General features: G+C 41.9%; 1 protein-coding gene across 4 annotated transcripts in view; it reads left to right on the top strand.

Annotated features, from left to right (window-relative positions):
- The window catches only part of LOC126108481 (uncharacterized), a 155,868-nt gene that overhangs the window by 93,056 nt on the left and 37,433 nt on the right, over positions 1-25,379 (top strand). For 2 of the 4 annotated variants that reach the window (XM_049913736.1, XM_049913734.1), the window contains one exon: positions 4,946-5,140. In XM_049913736.1, the coding sequence (XP_049769693.1) occupies positions 4,946-5,062 (117 nt within the window). In that variant the 3' untranslated portion in view covers positions 5,063-5,140. Of the gene's footprint in view, positions 1-4,945; positions 5,141-25,379 lie in introns of those variants that run through there. The other 2 variants (XM_049913735.1, XM_049913733.1) reach the window with 2 other exon arrangements.

The raw sequence follows: 25,379 nt of genomic DNA, 5'->3' as shown, positions 1-25,379 counted from the left end.
GTACATATATCATACATAAAGTGCAAGTGGGTATCCTATACGTAACATCGACAGCTTAAAATGTTATTTCCCACATTTTACTTTTTCCAGCGGTTTACACCATTTTTTTGACATTCCTTGAAAAGTGTAAAAGGGGGGGGGGGGGTTTCACTGTATCTTCTAACCCAACTACATGCACTTGAATACATTACATGCAGACTCATGAAAGTACAGTTGGTTGGTTGGTTGGTTGGATTATACTCACAATGGAGGCAGTTCTGAACATGAGTCAAAAGAAGAATGATGAGTATTTGCTTTTCAATATTCCTGTTCTTCTTTCATAATTTTCAAAACCAGCAACTTGGTAATGTCTACCAACGTTGAACGACAACTCCTCTTATTTTAGTCCTCTGGTTGATGAAGCTTTGTGCCTTTCAACATTTTCAGTAGTGAAATCCGTGGGTATAATAGTCCAAGGAATAAAGTATTTCTTCTGTTTCTGAATGTTGATGAACTTTTGTGACACACGTGTGAGTACAAACATTGTGTTCAATCGGTTGCTCACATTAAAAGCTTATTTTTTGTTCATTAGCATTGTTGTCTAGCACATACATGGAATTATGTAGGAATGGAGTACTCTGAGATCCTGCTTGACATACTGTGATGTCGGTAGCTCTGTGCAGCGCATGTCACCTGAAAAATACCTCAGAAAATAATAAAAATACAAAACAAGTATCTGAACTTATACCTATAAAAATACTTTTCTTGATTACTCACCTCCCATTTAATTATTATTAAAATTATAATAAAATTTGGTGTACATATGCTTGCTCATGTATAGACGATGAGGGTACAGAAAATTTTGCGTGTCTAATGCCTATGAGACACTTCCTGGAATTAATGCAGCTGCATTCGGTACCCTCTCAACAATAAACATAGAGATGTGGAATGTATTAACAGGACAAACAAAGAACGCAAAAAAAAAAGGCTGTATTCTGGCCATCAGCAGGTTTTTCTGTGAAATTGACACAATTTCTATTCAAGAATTTGCCCGTTGTGTAGGAGGAGTTATTAAGGAGGAATATCTTTAATCTGCATTTGAAAAATACTGCAATTGTCTGTGGGGCAAGTACAATTTCCACAGATTTCTACTCCTTTCTGTGCCAAAGTCCTTTTCATTAAAGGGTAATGCAGATCATTTTCCCTTCCACCATTGTACTTCTGAATCTCTGTGTTACTCTCAAACACAGCTGTATTGTTGACAAAAAATTTTACAAGTAAACAGATGTGAGACACTGATTAATATTCCCAGCTTCTTAATGAGATGCCTGCAAGATGTACATGTGCGAACATAATTCTAATTACTTTCTTAATGTGATGAATACTTTTTGATCAAGTGAGAAGTTGCCCCAGAAATTATCCCATAGGATGTCAGTGAGTGAAAATATGCAAATTATGTTATTTTACTGACTTCCACCATCTCGCACATGTCTAATTGTAGCTAGATTGATAAATTCTATGGTGTACACTTGCAGCCACTGGCTACCAGTTTGCCACTTGTGGATCACATTTCTAGGTGGGCATTATTAAACCCACACTTATGTGCACTGTGCAGCGTGCTGAGAAGTCACACCACTGTTTTACTCATTTTTGCTTTGGGAAGGGCACATAATTCAATCAGTTTTATTTTCCAATTATTTTTATTATATTTTCAATTTTTACTATCACATTGTGAACTGTAGTCTTCAGTTATGACAGTCAGAGAGCAGACATGTTTACACTGAGTGGCTCTCCTGGCCTGATCAGCTATACTATGACGAGTTACTGTGTAATGGAATCTAGTTCACATAGTTCTTAGAATGAATTTTCCATGAAGCAGTGGAATGTGCGCTGATATGGAACTTTGTGGCAGATTAAAACTGTGTGCAGACTGTGACGCAAATTCGGGACCTTTGTCCGTTACGGGCAAGTGCTCTACAAACTGAGCTACCCGACCGTGACGTGCGATCTGTCCTCACAGCCTTACTTCTGCCAGTAGCTCGCATCCTGCTGTCCAAACTATCAGCACACACCCCATTGCCGACTGAAAAATTTGTTTTCGAAATTATCCCCCTGTCTTTGGCTGAGCTGTGTCTCCTCAATATCCGTTTTTTCAGGAGTGCTAGTCCTAAAAGTTTCACAGGAGAATGCCTGTGAAGTTTTAAAGGTAGAAGATGTACTGGCGAAAGTAAGGCTGTGGTGACTGGTTGTGTGTCATTCTCTGATAGCTCAGTCGGTAGAGCACTATCCACAAAAAGCAAAGGCCCCTGGTTTGTCCTAATTCGGCTTATAGTTTTAATAATTTTTGAGAATGTGTCCCATGGAGAACAGTGGTCGGGCAAAAAATACTTTAAAAATGTACAAAAACATCGCGACTGGAAAAAAAAATTGTGGTAACATGTTTCATTCACTTTTTGACCATCTTCAGACCCTTATGGCATGATGGTAGACAGAGGGAGTGACTGGAGTGGTCATTATAACTCCACAAATGTCAGCTGCACAAAATAAATGTTTTTTGCTGTTGAAACTGCTTGTGTTCATTTTTAAAACACAGTTTGAATCTCCCAAGAAGTTTCACATACTAGTTCTTTTTCAAACAGTCGAGTGTGAGTTGCACTAACCTGTGTGGATTAGTTTCATAAGGTAACGGTAAGTGCAAGTCTACGCTGAAGCTCAATAGGCTTGAAATCATAGTCGTCCTTAATTATAGAATATAAGATGCTCACTTTCATTTGTCTACTAAGTGGTAGATTGGAAATGGGACATGGGATTACTGCTAGGCACACGATTGCAATGCTTAACCTGCCATCATTTACCTGTATGCAGATTCTGCACTCCAAACTAAACATTTTCCAGTGGCTTTCAATTAAATTTGTGAAAGTTAATGTTCACTGAAATATCAGCAAGATGGGATGGACTGTTAAAGTGTGCACACTTCCCTGCATGATTTTTACTATCTATTTTTATGTACTGATAAGAGTGTGTTGTCTGTATTGTCATTGCCAGCATTTCAAATCTCTAATGTGACTCCGCAGCCCTCCATCTCAAAAGGATTGCTTTTAAGGAAGACTTCCTCTCACTTAGCATTTAGTTCATATTCTGCAAGGGCACGTAATTTATGTGTGTATATGTAGATATAATTGTGCTGTATAGTGCCATGAAAGCATTGTTGTAGCCTGGCATTAAGGTGGTGAATAGCACAGTTCATCCTAAATTCAGTCTAGTTTATAGTGAGAGATATCATTAAGGAATATGTGTTGGTGTGGAAGTGTAAAAACCTCTAGGCCGTTGAAGGTTCTGTGAGATGTTTGGTTATCCAGTCAAATGCAAAATATGCTTGATTTTAGTGGGAGGCCAATATGCTATTTTTTCATTTGTTTATAGTTTGAAAATGTGTTTTATACAATGTTAAATAATCATCATTTTCTGTTTTCTGAGCACGTAAATGTTTCTATCTGTTTGAGTTGCCCTTTCTACTTCTGTAAGCATTGCCTCTACAACTCCCTCATTGTCACTGATACCAGCTTAAGTGTGGATGTCCTCAGAGAGGTCAGCTCTTCTTTGTTCTTATTAGATGCTAAATATATCCAGACTGTCTGGTCTGTGGACAACATGAACTGCAAGGTCTCTCATAGGTCGAAAATGTCAAGAATCCAATAGCAAACAAGTGGCCACTGAATGGTGCTATTGAGTTTTAACATTACTGCTGTTTGAAAATTAACAATTTGGTGTAGTTAAAACAATTGCAGTTCAGAAACTGGCCAACCATATTGGCTACAGGGAGTGTTTAAAGAAACAGTGCTCAGAAAATGGATTATATCTGAGTGGTTTTGTTGAATGACTTGAGATTTTTGTGAAAGTCGAACTCGATAACAGTGCCTCAAATATATTTGTTGACCTTTGGTAACGAGACACTTCCAGAAAAGACTACTCACAACTGCTTTGCAGTTGTGAGTGTGCTTCTGTTACCGGTTTATTTCTCGAAGGCTGACCAAAATCAGTTGTTTCAAAAAACATGTATGCTGTCTGCAACATCATTGAAGGCGGTCCGCATTAGCTTTCCATGAGGTAGAGCCATCCTTAGGCATATTAGAGACTGTAGCACATTTGATTTTGCGTCAACATTTAGTAGCTGTAAATAAGATCTGTTCCACTGGCTTTCACACAATTTGACCAAAGTCTGAAAACAGGCTTGTGTCACTTTGTGTGAGAAATGCTTTAGGAAATTCAACTGAGGAAAACAAAATCTGTTTATGACATTATAGCAGGAGACGAAAACTGGTTGTATTTGTAAGAATTGGAAACAGAGCAGTGGTCATCTGTTTGGGTGTCCTCAAGTGAACCAAAACCAAAAGAGGGTCCTGGAAGCATTTTGCTTTCAATTTTGGTTACACTCAGCACATTGTAACGTTTGCTATAAAAGGATTGAAGAACAGCTAATGCCGAATGGTACACAACAATTTCTTTGGCACAAATCATTGATGGAATCGCGTAAAAAACAACTGAAAACATCACATCATTCTTCATCACTCAACATCAGTTCTTGCACGTCACACAAGTTATTTACTGGAACAAAATCCATCAAATTAATGGTTCATTGTCCACATTCACCTGGTTTTTTGCCAAGTAATTCCGTTTTGTTCCCTTGTGTGAAACAAAAAATACTCGGACAGCAATTTTGTGCCAATACTGGAGTGGAAATTTTTTTTTTCAGAATTGGTTCAAATATGTGCAGAAGTGAATAAATTTAAAGGCAACTGTTTTGAGAGACAGTAAAATGATTTTTACAAAAAGGTGTTTTTCTTCAGTTGTTTTTGAAAAAACTGGAAAGGCAGCCCCTGCACATCATTTTGGTACTATAGCATAATAATAAATGACTGATTGCTGCCAGAAAGCCTCTACTTTTTTATGGTTTTATTGTTTTCAGAGCAAAGTGCAGGAGATATTGGACCATAGTAAAACAGCTTCAGAGGGCAGGAGAGACAGTTCTGGGAAGAAACCCTCAACATCTGAAGCAGAAAATGGAAGAACGAAGAATAGATAGCATTAATTTCCATATGGTGATGCACAAGATGGATGTAGACAGAGTTAGGTTATCTGACTTAAAAGGTAAAATGTTTGATGGTATTAAAAATGTAAATAATAGAAAATAATAATGCTATTAACTCTGTACCAGTGTGTTAGGGGTAGTCATTACGTTCCCATTAGTCATCCCATCCATTCCAGGCTAGTCCAGAATGGAGCCATCGAGTCATTCTGATGCCCACTGCATCTGTCGTTAATTACAACATTGCTCTCTGCTGACTCTGTCAGATGGATCTTCTTAAGTGTCATTTATCCCAGATTGTATGAAAGCAAATATGGACGTATGAGCATGTGCTGACAATTCACCGTTGTTTGCTTGTATCTGTGACTAGTTGTATACACTGAAGGGACCAGGAGAGAACACAGTAAAGTAAGCTTATATGTTTTTTCACTGAGTGCCATACAGGTGTGACTCAATAGAATTCTGGTTACAGTTCTGGTATAAAACTCTGAGATTGACATAGGACTATTTTGCATGGTGGGTGTGTTGTTCTTGATTCAGCAAGCAAAATGGAACAGGAAAAGAAAAATGTATTAATAGATGTCCAAATTTCAATGCATGTGTGCAGCGCTTCACTGAACTGCAGCTCCATCCTTTCTTAGAATTATTCCATTATCTTGCAAGTACTTCAGTTGAAATTTCAAGCTGGCTTCTTGTTAGAGCTGAGGAGAAAATTTAAAAGTAGAACATTAATTACTGACATGCACAATTAAGACACTTACATAAAGCTTTTGGCCACAGTCTTAATCAGTAAAAGATAGACATGCACCATTTTCACACACAAGCAGTCACACCTCACGCACACACGACTGCCAACCCCAGCATCTCATGCCGGACTGCATTTCAGTCCGAGAAGCTGAAGTTTGCAGTCATGTGCATGAGGTGTGTTTGCTTATGTGTGTTTGTGTGTTGTATGTTTCTCTTTTACTGATTAAGGCTGTGGGCTGAAGCTTTATATTAGTGTCTTTTGATTGTGCCTGTCTGCAACTTGATGTGTCTTGTTTGTGGTAAGTAGCATCTGTCTTTTCTTACGTTGATGATATTCCTGCCTGGAGTTTCCTTTTTTTTTTGAATGTTAATTACTGATGAGTGACATAGCCTAAAGAATAGATAGGATTTACACACTGCAAATGGAGAAATTTACAAAAACCTTGTGCCTTAAATAGTTCCTGATGTTTGCAGTGATATATGTAAAGCACAGATTTCATTAAGGTACATGTAAGGAAGATAATGTCACTAAAGTACAATTATTGAAATGTGAAATATATATACAAGGGGTGGTCAAAAAGTTTCTAGCCTGAGATAGTTACCGTAATGTCTCACACAAACACCACCTACTTTTATTGTGGGTATGCAAGTTAAATTTTGCAGCTCCAGCTTCATTAGTTTTGGCACTAGGATGCGTTGTATACCATAGTTTAAGCAAAATGGTGACTATCAAAGAAACAAGAACTGTACTGTGATTGAATATCTTAATTTGAAGGGAATGACACAGAAGAAAATTGCGGAGGACATGTTGAATACACTTAAGAACAGTGCTCTATCTTATGCAACGGTGAAAAACTGGGTGTCCGACTTGAAACGTGGAAAACGAGTGTGGAAGATGTGCCTAGGAGTGTGTAGTGGGAATTCTGCCACCGAACGTATCAGAATGACCAAATGTAGTGGGAAGAGGTAGAAGGCACCGTATTAATACTAGTCCGAGCGTTCCAAATGATTTATTGTTTCCAACTACAGTGCCGTGTTCCCCTATATCACCGGGTCCTGCAATGCTGAGGACACCACTTCGCTGTCTGCGAAACGGATTGGCACAGAAGGGCTGCCTCAGCAACCTGTACACGCACTGTGTGTCAGCCTTGTATGTCAGCGGAGTTGTGTCGTCGTCAGGATGCCGGCAGTTGACTCAGTGGTCGGCGTCCCTGCCGACTCAGCGCAATTCTGTGTGAGCCACAGGCGGCCAGCTGCGCGCTTCTCGCCGGCGTGGCTGAGATCGTGGTGACAAGAAGCGCATGCAATCCGGCGTCCGAATCTGCGACCCTCGCCTCGGGATGACTCCGGCGTGTGTTGGAAGCCAGGATGACTGCCCGTGGTAGTGAACCGTGGCGTGGCCTGCCACTGACTGGCTACGGACCCTGCGTCGGCCTCGGAGGGTCGAACCAGTGACCTCTACATCTACATCCATACTCCACAAGCCACCTGACGGTGTGTGGCTGTGGACTGGAACGCTGGCACCCCATCTGTTGCTATGAGGTGCTGTGCTGGTTTGACATGCCCCGCTGTCCAGGGGAGCTGCCACACTTGAATGAATCTCGTTAGAAACCCGCACCTATTTATACACGGTTGTGCGCCTGTATTTTGCCATACACGTCGCTACTCGACACGTACTCATAACACACTAGGTTGGCCAGTGGGCCCCTTCTGCCCGTGATTTGCGACATGCAAAACCGCTACGTATACTCTTTCAGCAATTTGACGGCCCTGTGGCATCTATTCTACTTCACAACTGTTGGTATGCATAACTCACTGCAATCTGGCCCTCACCTGGCTGTAACTTGTGCTCAGAATGTTGCCCAAAACTAACTTTCCCCATTCTAAACGGTGGTGCTGCTACATTATTCCCCTCTTCGGAAAGACCCAGTCCCCAGTTCGAACTTTAACTAGCTCGTTAACTTGTTTGGATTGGCACCTATGGCGTATTTCCTTACTATTAGAAACCTTAAATGTGATCTAGGTGCCCCTTAAAACTGTGGCATGAAACAAACATAAAAATTCCTTATTGGACAACCACTGCTTGATCAAGCCCTTACCTACTCATCTCACGCCCGCGGTATCCAATCCACTGGGACTTGGACCACCTGTGGTTCCTTCTTGGAATTCATTATCCTCCATATCAGAAAGAAAAAACACATGACAAAGTTAAGGCTGCAATGACACTTGGAACAGAGGTGCTCAAAATGATTGTTATTTGCCATCGCCTTTCCCTATACTGAGCGACATGTTGCACAACCTGCTCAGCTGATATGCGCCCCTCTTGCTCTAAAATGAACTGGTTTATGTATCTCAACAGACATGGCTCCAGAGTTTGATTTAGCAAGGTCAAATTCTGCCTTGGCAAAACTCTAAAGAGGCTTCTGGCCAGTACAGCTGTGGCTGTGTAACATTCAATTGCACGACTCCTGAAATTGACAATGGCAGGTGGAAGGTTGGTCCTATTGTGTTCCATTGATTAAAATTCCGCTCCCCTCGAGCTCTATACATTTCGCTTCTGCAAATACTCCCCGATCAAAACAACTTGCTACTACTACCAAATTCTCATAGGTGGAGAAGATCCAATGCATCCCAACCCGTTGCAAGCTCAATTTTGGCTCCACGATGTCCCTTGGACAGTCTATTCCTTTCCCCTGGCTAAAAATAACTGCACCGTGCATGTGTCCGGATTGGTACTTACCACTCTGACTGGACATACTGTTACCTTCCCTCTATGGCTGCTTCGTAATTCCTCCCTTGCCATCTCGGCATACCGGTTTCTAGTTGCCAAGATCAGCAATAACTCTTTAGTTTTCACTTCCACAAACTTGCTCAACGCTCCCCATTTCACTGGATATGGGTGGACCATGTAACACTGAAACCTCGCATTCTTCCCCATAACCCGGAATTGGACCAAAATATACGCTCATGCGCGGTCAGTTGTTCCCTTTCTGTTGTGACATGGTAGAAAAATGGCAAATTTTGCTCACTGGGCTCCATTATTATATATAACCCCGACAGTAGTTCCTTTTGCAGCTTGCAAAACCCGCATACATATTGGTCCAGCGGTAACAAATCGGTACTTATCTGGCCTTGCAATGCGTGATGCAGCGCTTCTTGCAGATTCGTTATTACTCCTTGTACATCCCACACACTGTCAGCTACTCCTTGCAAAAGTCTGGTTAACACCACCCTGCTATCTAATACTACTAGATGCTGCTGTAGGGTTCCCAGGTTATGATTTATTATGTCTTCCAATGCCTTGGGGTATTCCACTACCTGCCCTGCTAATGTGTGTAGCAACCGTGTGTTATTCGGGACTTCTCCTTCCAATGTCCCTCTCTGAGTTGTATGCCAAGTTTCTGTTGCCCTGCTGTCCTCTGTGAGTTGCCTCACCGCTTCCACCGTGTTGTTCGGTTCTGTTATATCGCTTTCGTCTGTGGTTCCAAAAACAGTCTTTAAATTTTTTCCCCCTGCATTCAGCCATCCTCGTTTCCGTCTTACCCTTGGCACTGCTATCTCCATCCGTCCTGCCTGCTTCTGTAGTGTCTTATAAGCCTCGTGCAATTTCTTATACTCCCCTGCAACTTCCTTCAGCATTCCCTTGCCCTCTGCACATTGCCTAAGCTCTTCGAACACTTCCTCAAGCCTCCTTACTTCATTCCACATTTCCCATACATTTCATACCAACATTATTGCCCACTGGTGACTAGACACCATCACATCTTCGTGCCTTGAGTACAGCACACCCCCATCCAGGTGCTGCACCCGTAAGGCGTCCACCCCAATGATGAAGAGATGAATCACTGCCAACGCTCCCCCTTTCAGTGACCTGAGGACAGGGATCACCATCACCCTTCCTCCCTCTTCAAAAGGACTTCTGTCTGCAGCAGGCTATATTCGAAAATACATACAACATATGAAAATACAATGCCGAATTACTCTACGCAAACCCAGTGATACATAGCACGAAAACGAAAAGACTACAAATACTCTACTACTTTCTGGATCGTAAAGCATACGGTACTTCCTGCTGTGTTCTATCTTCATTGTTTTCTGTGTGCTTAGCATCTCTCTTCCCTCTCTCTTTCCTTCCTGTGACACACCTGAAATCACATCCGGGCAACCCTTAAATGGCCGTCCCCGCCCAATGTATACAATCGTCGTTCTAGTTGGATGCTGAAGCTTAACATTAACTCGGGATGTGGTTTCAACAACTTGGTATGGCCCTTGATACATCGTGAGGAACTTCTTCGTTTTCCCTTTTTGCGCATAGGGGGGCTGGACAGCGTTACCCATTGCCCCACTCTATACTGTGGTAAACTTCCTTTCCGCTTTACTGCGTCTTCCTGCCTTTCCAAAGCCTTTGTATTTGGCTTTTGTACCTGTTTCCAAACATCCCGATTTGTTCTCGCGAATTGATATACTGATTCACCAGTCCTTCCTTTCTGTAGCTTCACTAAATCAAACGGTGACAGCATTTTTCACCCATGCACTACCTCATATGGAGACAAACCGGTATTTGTATGGACTTTTACGTTGTATGTGCATACAATATCCTTCAAATACTCGTCCCACTGACAGTGATGAGAATCCACATAAAAATTCAGCATCTGTCCTTCCGTTGGCCTGTGGATGCGACACACACTCGTCCTCAACTTCTTTACGTTCAACAGTTCACACAGTTCCTTCATTAAATCCAACATGTAGTTGATCCCTTGGTCAGTAATTATTGTCTCCGGTACACAAAACTTCAAAATCCAGTTGTTTACTAACACTTGCGTGACCATTGCTGCTTGTTGATTTGGCATAGCCACCATCTCCACATACCTCGAAAAATGGTCTATTATTGTGAGAACAAATCTGTTCCCCAATGGTATTCGCCTAAAAGATCCTAAGACATCAATCCCCAACATAGATAATGGACATGTCGCTTCCTCCAATCGTTGTAGCTGTATCTGTTTCCAACTAAAATCCGCTCTCTGCGCACATGGTATACACTTCTTCACATACTGATCCACATCTACTTTCCTACCTCTCCACCAATACCTCTCCGCCATTATCCTATTTGTCGCTCTACACCCTCCATGACCAGATAACATGTGATCATGTGCTTCCTTTAAAACCTCATCCCTTAACTTCGCTGGCACTACTACCCGTGGCCCTAACTTCATTACCCTGCACAGAAGACCATCATACATATTTTTTTGGCTGTGTCCAGTTCGATTTGCAATCGTTGTCCGCATCCTGTAGTTCTTGCCGTACTGCTAGGTCATAACCTATGACTTGTGCTATTGCCACCTTTCCTACTTAGTGCATCCGCATTACCGTGCTTCTTCCCAGCCTTGTGCGCCACCTTGTAGTCAAATTCACTGAGCCTCACAGCCCATCTAGCGAGTCTGGTGAACTGATCCTTCAACCCCAACAACCACTTCAATGCAGCATGACCTGTCATTACTTGTAATCTTCTCCAATATAATATCATTTAAAATATGAGATTCCATAGATTACGCTAAGCATCTCCCTCTCGGTTGTTGAGATTCCTCTCTGTTTCATTCAACTGCCTAGACACGTAGGCTAAAGGATGAGATTTTCACTCTGCAGCGGAGTGTGCGCTGATATGAAACTTCCTGGCAGATTAAAACTGTGTGCCAGACCGAGACTCGAACTCTGGACCTTTGCCTTTCGTGGGCAAGTGCTCTATCAACTGAGCTACCCAAGCACGACTCACGTCCCGTCCTCAGAGCCTGCTCCCCAGCAACTATTACTATGCTCTATAATACCATTCGCAAGCTACTGATCAATGAAATCCTCCACAATCAGCTGCAAATACCTCGATATTCTGTATGGTCTACAGTAAACAGGTGCTTCATTCCCTGTTGGTTTTCTATGTTGAACGAATATAGTTGCTGGTAATGGCCCTTGTGGAAAAAACAAATCCTTAAATTCCCACAATAATTCTTCCGTATGCTCTCTTTCTCCTCCTTTCAAATACTTAATTTTGTAACGCAGTGCAGTTCTATCGGCAGTTAGTGGTTGATCGCTTCGCCCACCTCTCGAGCACCAGTCTTCATCATCTGTCACATCCAACTTAGCTACTAAAACTGCTTTCCTCAAATTCGCGTCTACAGTGCTAAAATTATCCTTGTTCACGGGACCTACTCACCCGTCGTTCCTCTCCTGTACGCGTACAACACTATGTTTCACAAATCAACCCAATGGGCCCAAAACTTCATTATCATCCAATGGTTCAATAACACATACTGTACCCACAGGTAGATTTGATTCAACACTTACCCAAAGCGACTTTCCGGTGCCACTAGACACACACTCATGCGAATTAAGCCTTAATGCTAATGTACGCGGTTCAGTTGGTTTGTTCATTACGTTGTTCAGTTGCTTTGTTCATTACGTTGTTCAGTTGGTTTGTTCATTACGTTCAAAGCCCCTCGCGACAACTCTGCATTGACAACAGTTTCTCCTAGCCGAACTAACATTCCACCAAGTTCCTCAGTTTGATGTCCAAGGTCAATATGATATGATGTTGATGCAAGAAATCTACTCCTAGGATCATGTCATAGCCCTCACTTACCCGTGGTACTACCTCCATGCATGCATTAAATTGCAATTTCTCTATTCGAAAGTCAACTGTCACCGACCCCAAAGGCATGATCTCCTTATTCTCCACTCCACACAACCTATAACGTGGTGGGTCTAGCTTTCTTTGTCCAATTATATTCCTAGTAGCCACTGACACTTGTGCCCCTGTGTCCAACAAAATCTTAAACTTTTTAGTTCCTATGGATCCTACCACTGAATATTCCACCTCTACATATGTATTTGTAGCACTGAAATTAAACAGGAGCTCCCTTAGTTGGGTCTTGGGCCCCCCTCTGTTGTTTAACACTTGTCCACCTCTCCTATCTCCATTTCTCCATCCTCACCGCTGCAGACTTCCACACCTTCCTTTATTCCTCGGTGACTGTGTACATTGCCTCTGCAGATGTCCTTTACGACCACACTTAACATTTCACACATGCTGTAAACACTGTTTGCCTCTCACATACCCCTGTTGCCATGTCTATTTCCTCACATTGAATTGCCAGCTGAATGGCTGAATACAAATCTTTCACAGTGCCTTCATGCACTTCCTGTGACATTTGCACCGGTAACCCTCTCAAAAATACATAAAGTGCTCTTTGCTTGGCCTCATGCAACAGAATACTATTCGCTTCATCGCTCTGACCCAACTCGTAAGTATACTCATTAATTTCCCTTATCCTGTCTGCAAATTTCTCCATCATCTCCAACTGTCTCCCTGACACTGTATTTAACCTCTCTCTAAAGTACTGAGTGCTACTCTGTTTTTGTACCTTTGTAAAAGCCCTTCCTTTAACTGCTTAAACTGTCCTGCCTTCCTTAAAGCCTCAGAACACCTTGCATATGTTTTCGCTTCACCCGTTAATCTAATCTTGGCTGTATGTTACAACTGTTCATCAGATCAACCATTTATCACTGCTGAAGTCTCAAAGTCCTCCACAAACGAATACACATCCTCAGATGCCTTGCCAGAAAACGCTTCACCCATTAATTTAATCTTAGCTATATGTAACAACTGTTCATCAGATCAACCATTTATCACCCCTGAAGTCTCAAAGTTCTCCACAAATGAACACACATCCTCAGATGGCTTGCCAGAAAACGGAATAATCAAACTCACGGCAGCTGGCTCAATCTCCTGCTGTGGCATCTTAGGTAAAAACGACTGATCAGATGCAGTTTCCCGCTCACTTCTAGATGTTAATTCATTTCTCAGCTACGTATTGTCTGCTGTCAGTTGTGCTACTTTTTCCAACAAAATTCGTACCACTTCTGGTTCCAACACACCTCACGTTCCTGTCTCTGTCATTGTGTTGCTTTCGTTCCCAGTTAGTCCCAAAACAAACAAGAATAACCTAACTTCCTACAGCTCCGTATCATCATACTCAAACCAATGCAAAAGTAATTAAATACCATGAAAAGAATATTACTGCCCCAAATACACTAACACTTATTCTGACAACAACAAAAATATGCCGACACAAAACGTCTAAAATGGCCTGCCACGAGCCATATTCAAAAACACAAAAAGGCAAGATAACGTCCAATAATCCAAAGAAAACTGGTCAAAACTCACCACATCTTGTGAATGTAATGCGAGCAGTGGGCTCGAACGTCATACTGGATAGATAACGTCCGCTATTCTGACAACAAATGTAGTGACATCTTCTTTCCTCCGAATGTATCAGGATGACAAAATGTAGTGGGAAGAGGTAGAAGGCACCGTATTAAGACTCGTCCGAGTTTTCCAAGTGATTTATTGTTTCCAGCTACAGTGCAATGTTTCCCTTGGTCTGTGCCACTAGGTCCCACAATGTTGAGGGCACCACTTCACTGTCTGTGAAACAGCTTGGCGCGTAATGGCTGCCTCAGTACGCCAGTGGAGTTGTGGTGTCGTCAGGATGCCAGCAGTCGACTTGGCGGTCGGCATCCCGTCCGACTCAGTGCCGCCCGGTGTGAGTTGCAGGCAGCCAGCTGCGTGCTTCTCGCTGGCGTGGCTGAGATTGCGGCGACAACAAGTGCCCATAGTCCGGTCTCCAAAATTGCAGCCCTCGTCTCAGCATGCATCTGGTGTTTGTTGGAAACCTGGACAACTGCCTGTGGTAGTGAGCGATGGAGTGGCCCGCTACTGTCTGGCTACGGACCACGGGTCGGACTCAGAGGGTCGAACCAGCAATTTACCGTGAACTGGAACGCTGGCACCCCATCTGCTGCTGTGTGTAGCTGGTGGTGTAACATGCCCTGCTGTTCAGGAGAGCTGCCACACTTGAATGAATCTCTTCGCATCATGTACTCATAACGCACTAGATTGGCCAGTGGGCCCCATCTGCCTGTGATTTGCGACATGCAAAACCTCTACATATACTCTTTCAGCAATTTGATGCCCCTGTGGCCTCTATTCTACTTCGCAACTCTTGGTATGCGTAACTCACTGCAATCTGGCCCGCACCTGGCTGTAACTTGTGCTCAAAACTAACTTTCCCTATCCTAAACGGTGATGCTGCTTCAGAGCAGAAGGCCTGTCACTTATGAAACAGTGACTGCAATTCACGATACGATTTTGCAGTAGTGTCCTCCTCCAATTTGAAGCAGATGAAGATGGCTTTCTTGCAAGATATGTGACAATGGACAAAACATGGGTTCACCTCTTTGATCTGGAAACAAAACAACAGTCACATCAATGGAAACATCCTTCATCTCCTGTTGCTGTTGTTGACATCAATCCAGAGACTAGTTTGATGCAGTTCTCCATGCCACTCTATCTGCTTAGTGTATTCATCTCTTGGTCTCCCTCTACGATTTTTACCCCCCCACGCTGTCCTCCAATACTAAACTGGTGATCCCTTGATGCATCAAAACATGTCCTACCAACCAATCCCTTCTTCTAGTCAAGTTGTGCCACAAATTCCTCTTCTTTTCAGTTCTATTCAGTACCTCCTCATTAGTTATGTGATCTACCCATCTGTCTTCAGCATTCTTCTGTAGCACCACATTTTGAAAGCTTCTATTCTCTTCTTGTCTACACTAGTTATCGTTCATGTTTCACTACCATATATGACTACACTCCATACTTCCTGATACTTAAATCTATACTCGATGTTAAAAAAAGTCTCTTCTTCAAAATGACTTTCCTTGCCATTACCAATCTACATTTCATATCCTCTCCACTACGACCATCATCAGTTATTTTGTTTCCCAACTCACTACTACTTTAAGTGTCTCATTTCCTAATCTAATTCCCTCAGTATCACCTGATTTAATTAGACTACATTCTATTATCTCGTTTTGCTGTTGTTGATATTCATCTTATATCCTCCTTTCAAGACACTATCCATTCCATTCAACTGCACTTCCAGGTCCTTTGCTGTCTCTGACAGAATAACATTGTCATCAGCAAACATCAAGGTTTTTATTTCTTCTCCATGAATTTTAATTCCTTCTCCGAATTTTTCTTTTGTTTCCTTTACTGCTTGCTTGATATACAGACTGAATAACATCGGGGACAGGCTACAACCCTGCCTCACTCCCTTCCCAACCACTGCTTCGTTTTCATGCCCATAGACTCTTGTAACTGCCATCTGGTTTCTGTACAAATTGTAAATAGCCTTTCTCTCCCTGTATTTTACCCCTGCCACCTTTAGAATTTGAAAGAGAGTATTCCAGTTAACATTGTCAAAAGCTTTCTCTAAGTCTACAAATGTTAGACGTAGGTTTGCCATTCCTTAATCTAGCTTCTTAGATAAGTCATACGGTCAGTATTGCCTCGCTTGTTCCAACATTTCTGCAGAATCCAAACTGATCTTCCCTAAAGTCGGCTTCTACCAGTTTTTCCATTTGTCTGTAAGGAATTCATGTCAGTACTTTGCAGCCGTGACTTATTAAGCTGATAGTTCAGTAATTTTAACACCTGTCAACACCTGCTTTCTTTGGGATTGGAATTATTATATTCTTCTTGAAGTCTTAGGGTATTTCGCCTGTGTTGATTTACGCAACTCTTCCTCTCCTAATACACTTCTTTCAACAGGCCTACTTTTTCTGAAGTTATTTCTGAAATCAGTGAAGGTATTTTAAATCTGTCTTGCAACTCCAAGGAAATGTGTATTTTTGTCACCAAATGTTTCTTTTTGCTGAAATAAAGTAATATCAGTGGTCTTAATGAAACACATATACCATTTGGCTTGCTTTCTCCTTTTAAATTATGTTAATTATAAAAGATGTTGATGTCAGTACTTAAGATTTTTGCTCCTGCAAATACAGATTGTCAACTTAAGTCTTAACTTACCTTTGAGATCTCAAAATTTGTCAGGGAAAATGTTAAAACTTGTCTGAAAATCAGGTAAATATCAGGAAATTTCACTTGGGGAAACTTGTGGCAACCCTGACACCTGTACACTGTACTCTCCGTCCCCCCCCTCCCTTACAACGGCCAACACGCAACCTGTGTCATAACTTCGGATGTACTGCTATTCCACACACATCACATATGTTGCAGAAAAACTCACAGCAATGGAAGCAGACGGATACCAGCATCCCTTAAATTCTGGCATGGTGAATCCTTGTCAGTTGGTGTATTAGAAAAGTCTTCCTAGACCTGGGGGGGGGGGGGGGGGGTTACTATTCACATCACTGTAACAATGTTCTGCTGTACACCGCATTACATGTTTACTCTGTGCCACATTGGACACCGAGCGAGGTGGCGCAGTGGTTAGCACACTGGACTCGCATTCGGGAGGACGTCGGTTCAATCCCGTCTCCGGCCATCCTGATTTAGGTTTTCCGTGATTTCCCTAAATCGTTTCAGGCAAATGCCAGGATGGTTCCTTTGAAAGGGCACGGCCGATTTCCTTCCCAATCCTTCCCTAACCCGAGCTTGCGCTCCGTCTCTAATGACCTCGTTGTCGACGGGACGTTAAACACTAACCACCACCACCACCACCACATTGGACAACTTTTATATAAATGTTACAAATTTTTTGCAGTGCAACATGACACACTAGTACACGACTGTTGTCATAATAATCAGAATTAGAGAAACTGATTGCAACTAAACAATAGGCAGATCATTATACACAGTGTACATAATGTCTGGAAACTCTTTCAATTATTTATTGCACAAGAACCAAACATTGTACAGATATCATAAATATGTCATTTTGAAGCGAAACCCTGAAAGTTTTCTTTCCCTGTATACCGCCACAGCATAGTATGGTAATTTGCCGATAGTCAGCACTAGTCGCAAATGTGACGAGTTCAGGTGCGGAGCGAGATTTCTGTGTGTTGGTTCATCCCTATGAAACCCCAAACCACCTTCTCTACCCTCTGGCTCCTACCCTTGTAACCGCTCCCGGTGTAAAACCTGTCCCATGCACCCTCCCACCACCACCTACTCCAGTCCTGTAACCCGGAAGGTGAACACGATCAAAGGCAGAGCCACGTGTGAAAGCACCCACGTGATTTACCAACTGACCTGCCTACACTGTGAAGCTTTCTCTGTGGGAATGACCAGCAACAAACTGTCCATTCGCATGAAAGGACACAGGCAGACAGTGTTTGTTGGTAATGAGGATCACCCTGTGGTTAAACATGCCTTGGTGCATGGCCAGCACATCTAGGCACAGTGTTAAACCGTCCGGGTTATCTGGATACTTCCCACTAACACCAGCCTATCAGAACTCCGGAGATGGGAACTTGCCCTTCAATATATCCTCTCTTCCCGTTACCCACCAGGCCTCAACCTCGACTAATTTCAGGTTGCCGCTGCTCATAGCTCACCCGTCATTCAACAACACCTTTGCCTCTGTACTTCCGCCTCGACTAACATCTCTGCCCAAACTCTTTGGCTTTACATATGTCTGCTTGTGTCTGTATATGTGCGGATGGATGTGTGTGTGTGTGTGTGTGTGTGTGTGTGTGTGTGTGTGTATTTTTTTCCCCCTAAGGTAAGTCTTTCCGCTCCCAGGATTGGAATGACCCCTTACCCTCTTTCTTAAAACCCACATGCTTTCGTCTTTCCCTCTCCTTCCCTCTTTCCTGACAAAGCAGCCGTGGGTTGCGAAAGCTTGAATTTTGTGTGTATGTTTGTGTTTGTTTGTGTGTCTATCAACATACCAACGCTTTCGTTTGGTAAGTTACATCATCTTTGTTTTTAGATATATAAAATAGTAAGTTATATATAAACCCAAATGTTTTACTGTGCACTGTGCCACCTTTCGTACAAGTGATTAATAATGTAGCTCACGAAAATTAGACTCTGGTACTAGAAACAAGCACCAGAAAAACTTTATCCATAGATGTGTTTCAGTGTTTGATTTAGTGCTAATACTCTGCAAGTTGCAGCACCAGATTCGACATTTTTGGGGTCACTTTCAACATGGTGCACGGGGAAGTTGTGTCGCGATGCCACTGCATTCATGCATTCAGATAGAGAAGCAGCAGTCTGATCAAGCGCAGAATAGATTCTAAAAATAGCAGTGGGTATGAATACTTTCCCTGTAGCGAAAAGACGGATGATGTACGAGCTGCTACAGTTTTTGTAAACAAGTGAAGTGGTCTTGCATTTATCGCTATCCAGAATTAATCCAGATTCTTTCCACGTATCAAATGCAGATTGTTAACGGTCCAGTTGAAAATGTCATACGAAAGCCGCTGAACTTTAGAACAGGATTGGATTGTTCTAGCGACGTGATGACATTAAGAGTCTGCAGAGGTCTTATGAGTAGACCATACACAGCATTATGTCTGTACAGTTCCTGTTGTGCGCATCTGAATGCTCGCTTCTTAGATATTCCTGTCCTGCGACTACACCTTTACACAGTAGCCTCCCTCACTACGCATATTGTCTGTCTCGTAACTGTGGACGTACTGCCACTCTACAAATTTCACATATGTTGCATGAAAATGCGTAACAGTGGAAGCAGGCTGATACAGTCACCAACACTGAGAAACCGTTGGGGAAACACATTTTATTATTATGCCTTTCTACATACCAACTCCCAAATAGAATTGTTGAATTCAGACTGCAAACATAAATGAGCGCAGCCAGAGAGACTTGGTGCAGAGGAGTTCTTTCCTACTGACTCCTGAAATACATCGCTGTGGCAGAAGGCCACAGAACCGAGCCGCAGTGGCAATGCCCATACACGCCAACTGTCACGTGTATAGTGACCGTTATCTGCAAAGTGCGTTACTAGTGACTCACTGAATTCTTCTAGAGTGTAATGAACAGATGAATATACAATCACATGTAATACTGGACTTCCCCATAATGTCCAACACTGGGGTGCTATTCCAATGTTGGAGAGCCCTGGTAATAGTGACAATGTAATAGGAAAATACACTATGTGATCAAAAGCTGATGAACCGCAAAACGCCCTACAACAAGAAAATTAATCTTCCACTGAAAGTGATACGTGACAAAGAGAAAGATGTTATTTATGTGGCCCTAAAGCTGGCAGCGAACAATCGCAAATGCGACAGATGCTTTAAATTCGTCCGTAAACGACATATAAGACATATAACGTTGTGTAGCAAGTGCTATTGGAAATCGGAAATTTGTGGTAAGGCCTTATGGGACCGAACTACTGAGGTAATCGGTCCTTAAGCTTACACTCTACTTAATCTAACATAAACTAACTTACGCTAAGGACAAAACACTCACACGTACACGCACACTGATGTTGATAACATTTGTACGCTTTCAGGTTTGGTTGCCATTACTTTTGTTTCTAATTCATGCCTCATGGAGTCCCTATTTAAGTTAAGAAGTTATGGAAAATTCCATATTGTATGCAGGTTTTTTAATCCAAGTGCTTATTACTTTAGGTTGACCATTAATAAAATCAACAAACTGCAGGGATGGATTGCTGACAAATTAGAGGAAGAAGGGTCGTACAAACATGGGTCTGGAAATGCATTGTAGCCATAGTAGATGGCGCTGACAAATAAAAGTTCCTCTGACCATGTGCTGTGTGTGTTGCAGGCTGCGTGATTGGCGCAGCATACTTTAAGTAGCAGAATGCCCTGGTCATTCATTTCAGGAACAAGCCAGGATGGTATCTGTAAATGGCCAAGGAGAAGGAAACGGGTCTACAGGCAGCATGACTATACCAAAGCAAGTACCCTCACAAGCGCCAACCACATCACACAACATTTCAAGCCCTTTTTGGGCATTTGTGTGATCGTGGGTCCTTTTAGACTGACGAGTGTGCAGGAGGTGGTGGACTGTGCGTACAAAAGATCTGGAGGATAAGTTTCTACAGGATGTTGGGACGAACCTTAGTATAAGCTCTAGGCAAGTGGCCTGCCAACATGTGTAAGCCAAAGTATGGTTATGTGTATCCTGGGTAACAACCACTACTATTCCTATCACCTGCAAGGAGTGCAAGGATTATCAGCAGCGGATTTCCCTACAGCAAAGATTTTGTCGATGTGTTTTTGCACCAGATCATCACAATTATGGGATTTCTGTCATCACTCCTCTTTACTAATGAAGCAACCTCTACCGGAACTGGCATCATCAGTGTGCATAATTGTCATCTGTTGGCTACAGACAATCCTCAGGGGATGGTTGAGGCACCTCACCAGCCTCGGTTCAACATAAGTGTGCGGGCAGGAAATCTTGGCCATCACATACTTAGACTGGTTATCATTCCACAGCACCTTGAAGGAGGAATGTACTTGAAATTCCTTTGGAATACTCTACCTGGGCTGCTTGAGAATGTGCCTTTGTCAATATGACAGGTTGCGTGGTTCCTGCATGATGGAGCACCCTGCAACGTTCTCATGACAGTTTGCTGACAACTCAACAACCTCTTTTAACTCTGGGGCATCTGAAAAGCATTGTGTATGCTGAACCAGTTCCTCATGCTCAGGGATCCAACCAACATGGTCATGAGCCCAGAGGAGGCGCCACAGGTGAAATAATGCTGTTAGTAAAGACACTCCTGTCAGTCGTCTGCTGCCATAGCCCATCAGAGCCACATTTCACCACACTGTACTAACAGATACATTCGTCGTACATCCCACATTGATTTCTGCAATTGTTTTTCTGTTAACTCTGACATCTCTACACAAATGCCACTGCTCTCAATCATTAAGTGAGGGCCGTAGGCCACTGCGTTCTCTGTGGTGAGAGGTAATGCCAGAAATTTGGTATTCTCGGCACATTCTTGAAGGAGCTCAGAATGTAGAATTCCCAAACAATTTCCGAAACAGGATGTCATCCTGCATCTACAGTAGCTCTAACTACCACTCAGCATACAATGGCTGTTAATTCCCATCGTGACCATGATCGCATCAGAAATCTTTCCACATGAATCACCTGAGTACATCACACCGTTACGCACCGAAAGATGTCCTCTATGTGTGAACAAATTTCAGTAATATTTGCAGTTGTTAGTTTAACGTATTTTTCACTCTTTGTCACAATTACCTTCATGTCCTCCATAGAGTGTGTGTAATATGAGGGTAATTTGAAAAGTTCTCTGAACGGAATAGGAGAAAAGTACTTAAGTCACTGAAACTTTTTTTGTTTTTCAATGTAATCTCCTTGTAGATTATGCACTTGGTCCAGCAGTGACCCAGTTGCGTGATCCCATCTCGAAAATGAGTTTCCTCCAGGCCTGCAAAATAGTAGTCAACTCCAGCTATCAGTTCTGTGTTTGAAGTGAATCTTTGTCAACAAAGGAAAATTTTCAGTTTTGGGAAGAGATGAAAGTCTGATGGAGCCATATCAGGTGAAGAAGGTGGGTGTGGCTACAATTCATACCTTAGTTTGTGTAATTTTACCATGGCGACGATATGTGTGCAGGAGCATATTGTCTTCATGGAAGATGACTTTATTCCTTGCTAAATCTGGCCTTTTTTCGTGTATCTTTTGTTGAAATTTGTCCAGGATGTTAGCATAGTCTTCTCCAGTAATTGTTTGTCCAGTGGGAAAATAATCTACAAACAGAAACCCCTTCGCATCCCACAACACTGATGCCATGACCTTTCCCACCGAAGGAATTGTCTTTGCTTTCTTTGGTGGCGGAGAATCAGCAAGTTTCCACTGCTTTGACTGTTGTTTTGTGTCTGGGGTATAGTAGTGCACCCAAGTTTCATCTGTGATGACAAACCGGCGCAAAAAATGTTGTTCTTTTCCCCTAAAACGGGCCAAACATTGTTCCAGCGTCAAGAGTGCAGCACCCATCTTGCAGATAATTTTTTCATTTTTAATTCTTCAGTTAAAATGTGATATACCCTTTCAGATGAATCTGGAAAGCATGAGCAATTTCATGCACTTTCAATCGGCGATCCTCCGTGACCATTTTGTGCACTTTTGCAATGATTTCTGATATAGTGACACATCCTGGCTGACCACTGCGCGGATCATCATCTAAGCTCTCCTGACCAAATTTAAATTCATTTGTCCACTTGGCAGCAGTTGAATATGAAGGAGCAGAGTGCCCCAGTGTACTCTGAAAATCGGCATGAATGTCCTTTGATTTTATACCTTTCTTTATGAAGTACTTAATCACTGCTGGAATCTTGATTTTTTTTTTTTTTTTTTTCCATCTTCGCAAATCACTGTGCAGGAACAACAACAGAGCCACGTGACTGCCACAGCTCTCTTCCAAGACCACTGATGTGGCACGTGTTTACAGGCAACAGTCCAATGAATATCACGTGAAAATCTCGTTGCGCTAGCGCTGACCTCTCATGGTGATTCCGAGGACTTTTCAAACCGCCCTTGTATCATGTCTCATCGATAAATACGCAGTATTGGATTTTACATATTGAACGAATACCTCTACAACTGAAAAATTTTTATTCACATTCACAAATTTCAAATTAACATATTTTACACGCTTTTTCACCTGTGCGTCTCATTTTCATCTGTCGTTTCTCGTTGATAAATGAACATTACTCAGCTTTCTGCTCCAAACGATTGTCTATATGTGTGGAGAAATTTTATTAATTATTGTACTTGTTTCTCACTGTGTACCAGAAATATAATCACATCATTCCCAGAGTTTGTATAATATTGTGTCTCACTGAGAAATGAACAGAACTTAGTTTTATATATCAGCCGAGTACCTACACATATGGAAAACTTTTACTCATTTTCATGAATGTCAAATTAATGTATCTTACAGTGTTTGCCACCTGGCTATGATTGAGGTTCCAACTGTGTGCAGAGTACATAGCAGCATTTCATAGGTCTTGTCTGTAGTGGAGCATATCACCTGTTATCATTATTTATTGAGTGAAGAAGCTACTAATTGTTTCTCTTGTATGTCAACCTTGTGTGTTAACACATGCATATACCGATAACTTTCAATACAATACAGTCACGCACACCAGGAACGAATGCAACCTCTCTGCATTAAGCTACAATGGCTTTATTTTGTCATGGGGGGGGGGGGGGGAATTTCAGTCATGTAGGCTTATCTGTTTTATTGAATTTTATAGAATTACACCTTTTATTAGTTTTTAAATTGTTTGTGTAAATGATAAGAGACACACTTTCTAACTTAACGAAACTCTATTAAAACATTATTCGATAGTGAATGCTGATTAATGCTTTGTTCATTGACCAAAGTTAAAAATAATATTCACTTTGTACCTTGGTTAAAAGAAATGTTTATTCAAACCATTATCCATCGCTTAAACCTTAATACAGTAAAACTTGCTCAAAACGGAATTGCCTGGGCCTAAAATAATTTTCCAAATGGGACCAAGTTTCCGGATTACACAAAACTCACTGGGCTATGTAAAATTTGCCAGGTATTGTGTACAGTAAAATTTTTTAAGTATCCATATACTGTATTTACATACCTTCACTCCAGCACAGTAGGTGTTCACTTGCTGTATATTGGACAATAGAAGACAGGATTATTCCACTAACTGATCTAATTGATAAATAACACGGCATTTTCAAGATGAGCGGCGGTAGCACAAAAGCAAGCCATGCCGCGAGCGGCGACAGGCCGTAAACACGCACTATCAGAATGCGACAAACAATGCATGACATAGTACAGTAATGCATTTTCAGCTTAGAGTGACATAAACACCTATAACAAAGAAAACGGCACTTATCAGATCAAAGCAAAATAAGCAATTGATTCAAACCACACGAAGCACGTGAAAAATGAAGGGTACCCGTATAAGTACGGACGGTGCGCCTGACGCATAGCAATGGCTACGTGGTAAAGCTTACCTGCTTAGCTCACGACTCGACCTAAATTGTGTCTCATACTACAATGGACCAACTTTGTTTCGATTTGGAGGTGCAGCCTAAAACTTTTCTCTCCCCTTGAATTTCGAGACTCAAATTTCAGGTGCGGCTTAGATTCGGGTTTTTTTTTGTTTTCTCCTTTATTTCGAGTCTCATTTCTCAGGTGCGGCTTAGATTCGAGTAAATACGGTAATTGGGAAATATTTTTACTCGAACTTAAAATTCGTTTATTATTGTATGTACATGCATATTATTCTCATGTTTATTTGCTTTACATTTCACTTTTTTCGCCACATATCAAGGAGGAAAACTTGCTTTAATTTCTTGTTCAAAATTGTTTTTGCTAGCAATTTTTGCATCTTACAATAGTCCCAACAAGTTGGGAGAATTTCCATGTGCTGCAAATTGCGTAACATAGTTTACACATGCAATGGCTTCTTCAGGCATATTAATTTTTCTAGGGACATCTTTTTTCTCTCCTTTTCTTCTTCCTTTGTTTCTTCATCATCATCCTCTGTGTATTGTGGATTGCTATTAAATCTGTTGCTGCAGTGAAAGTGGAGTGAGTTGACAGAAAGTCATCACTTAGAACGTAGTCATCTGCACTACATGAAATGTTTCGCATTTTCATTAATTTTGCAATTGCTGCTGCATTTTCTTGAACTTCGATGGCCACAGAAGCGCCTTGGTCTTGACCCCCAAACACCACTT

The sequence above is a fragment of the Schistocerca cancellata genome, chromosome 11 (assembly GCF_023864275.1).
Source record: "Schistocerca cancellata isolate TAMUIC-IGC-003103 chromosome 11, iqSchCanc2.1, whole genome shotgun sequence".
NCBI lineage: Eukaryota > Metazoa > Arthropoda > Insecta > Orthoptera > Acrididae > Schistocerca > Schistocerca cancellata.
The sequence above is the reverse complement of the archived record's forward strand: the minus strand, read 5'-3'. Positions and strand labels throughout refer to the sequence as shown.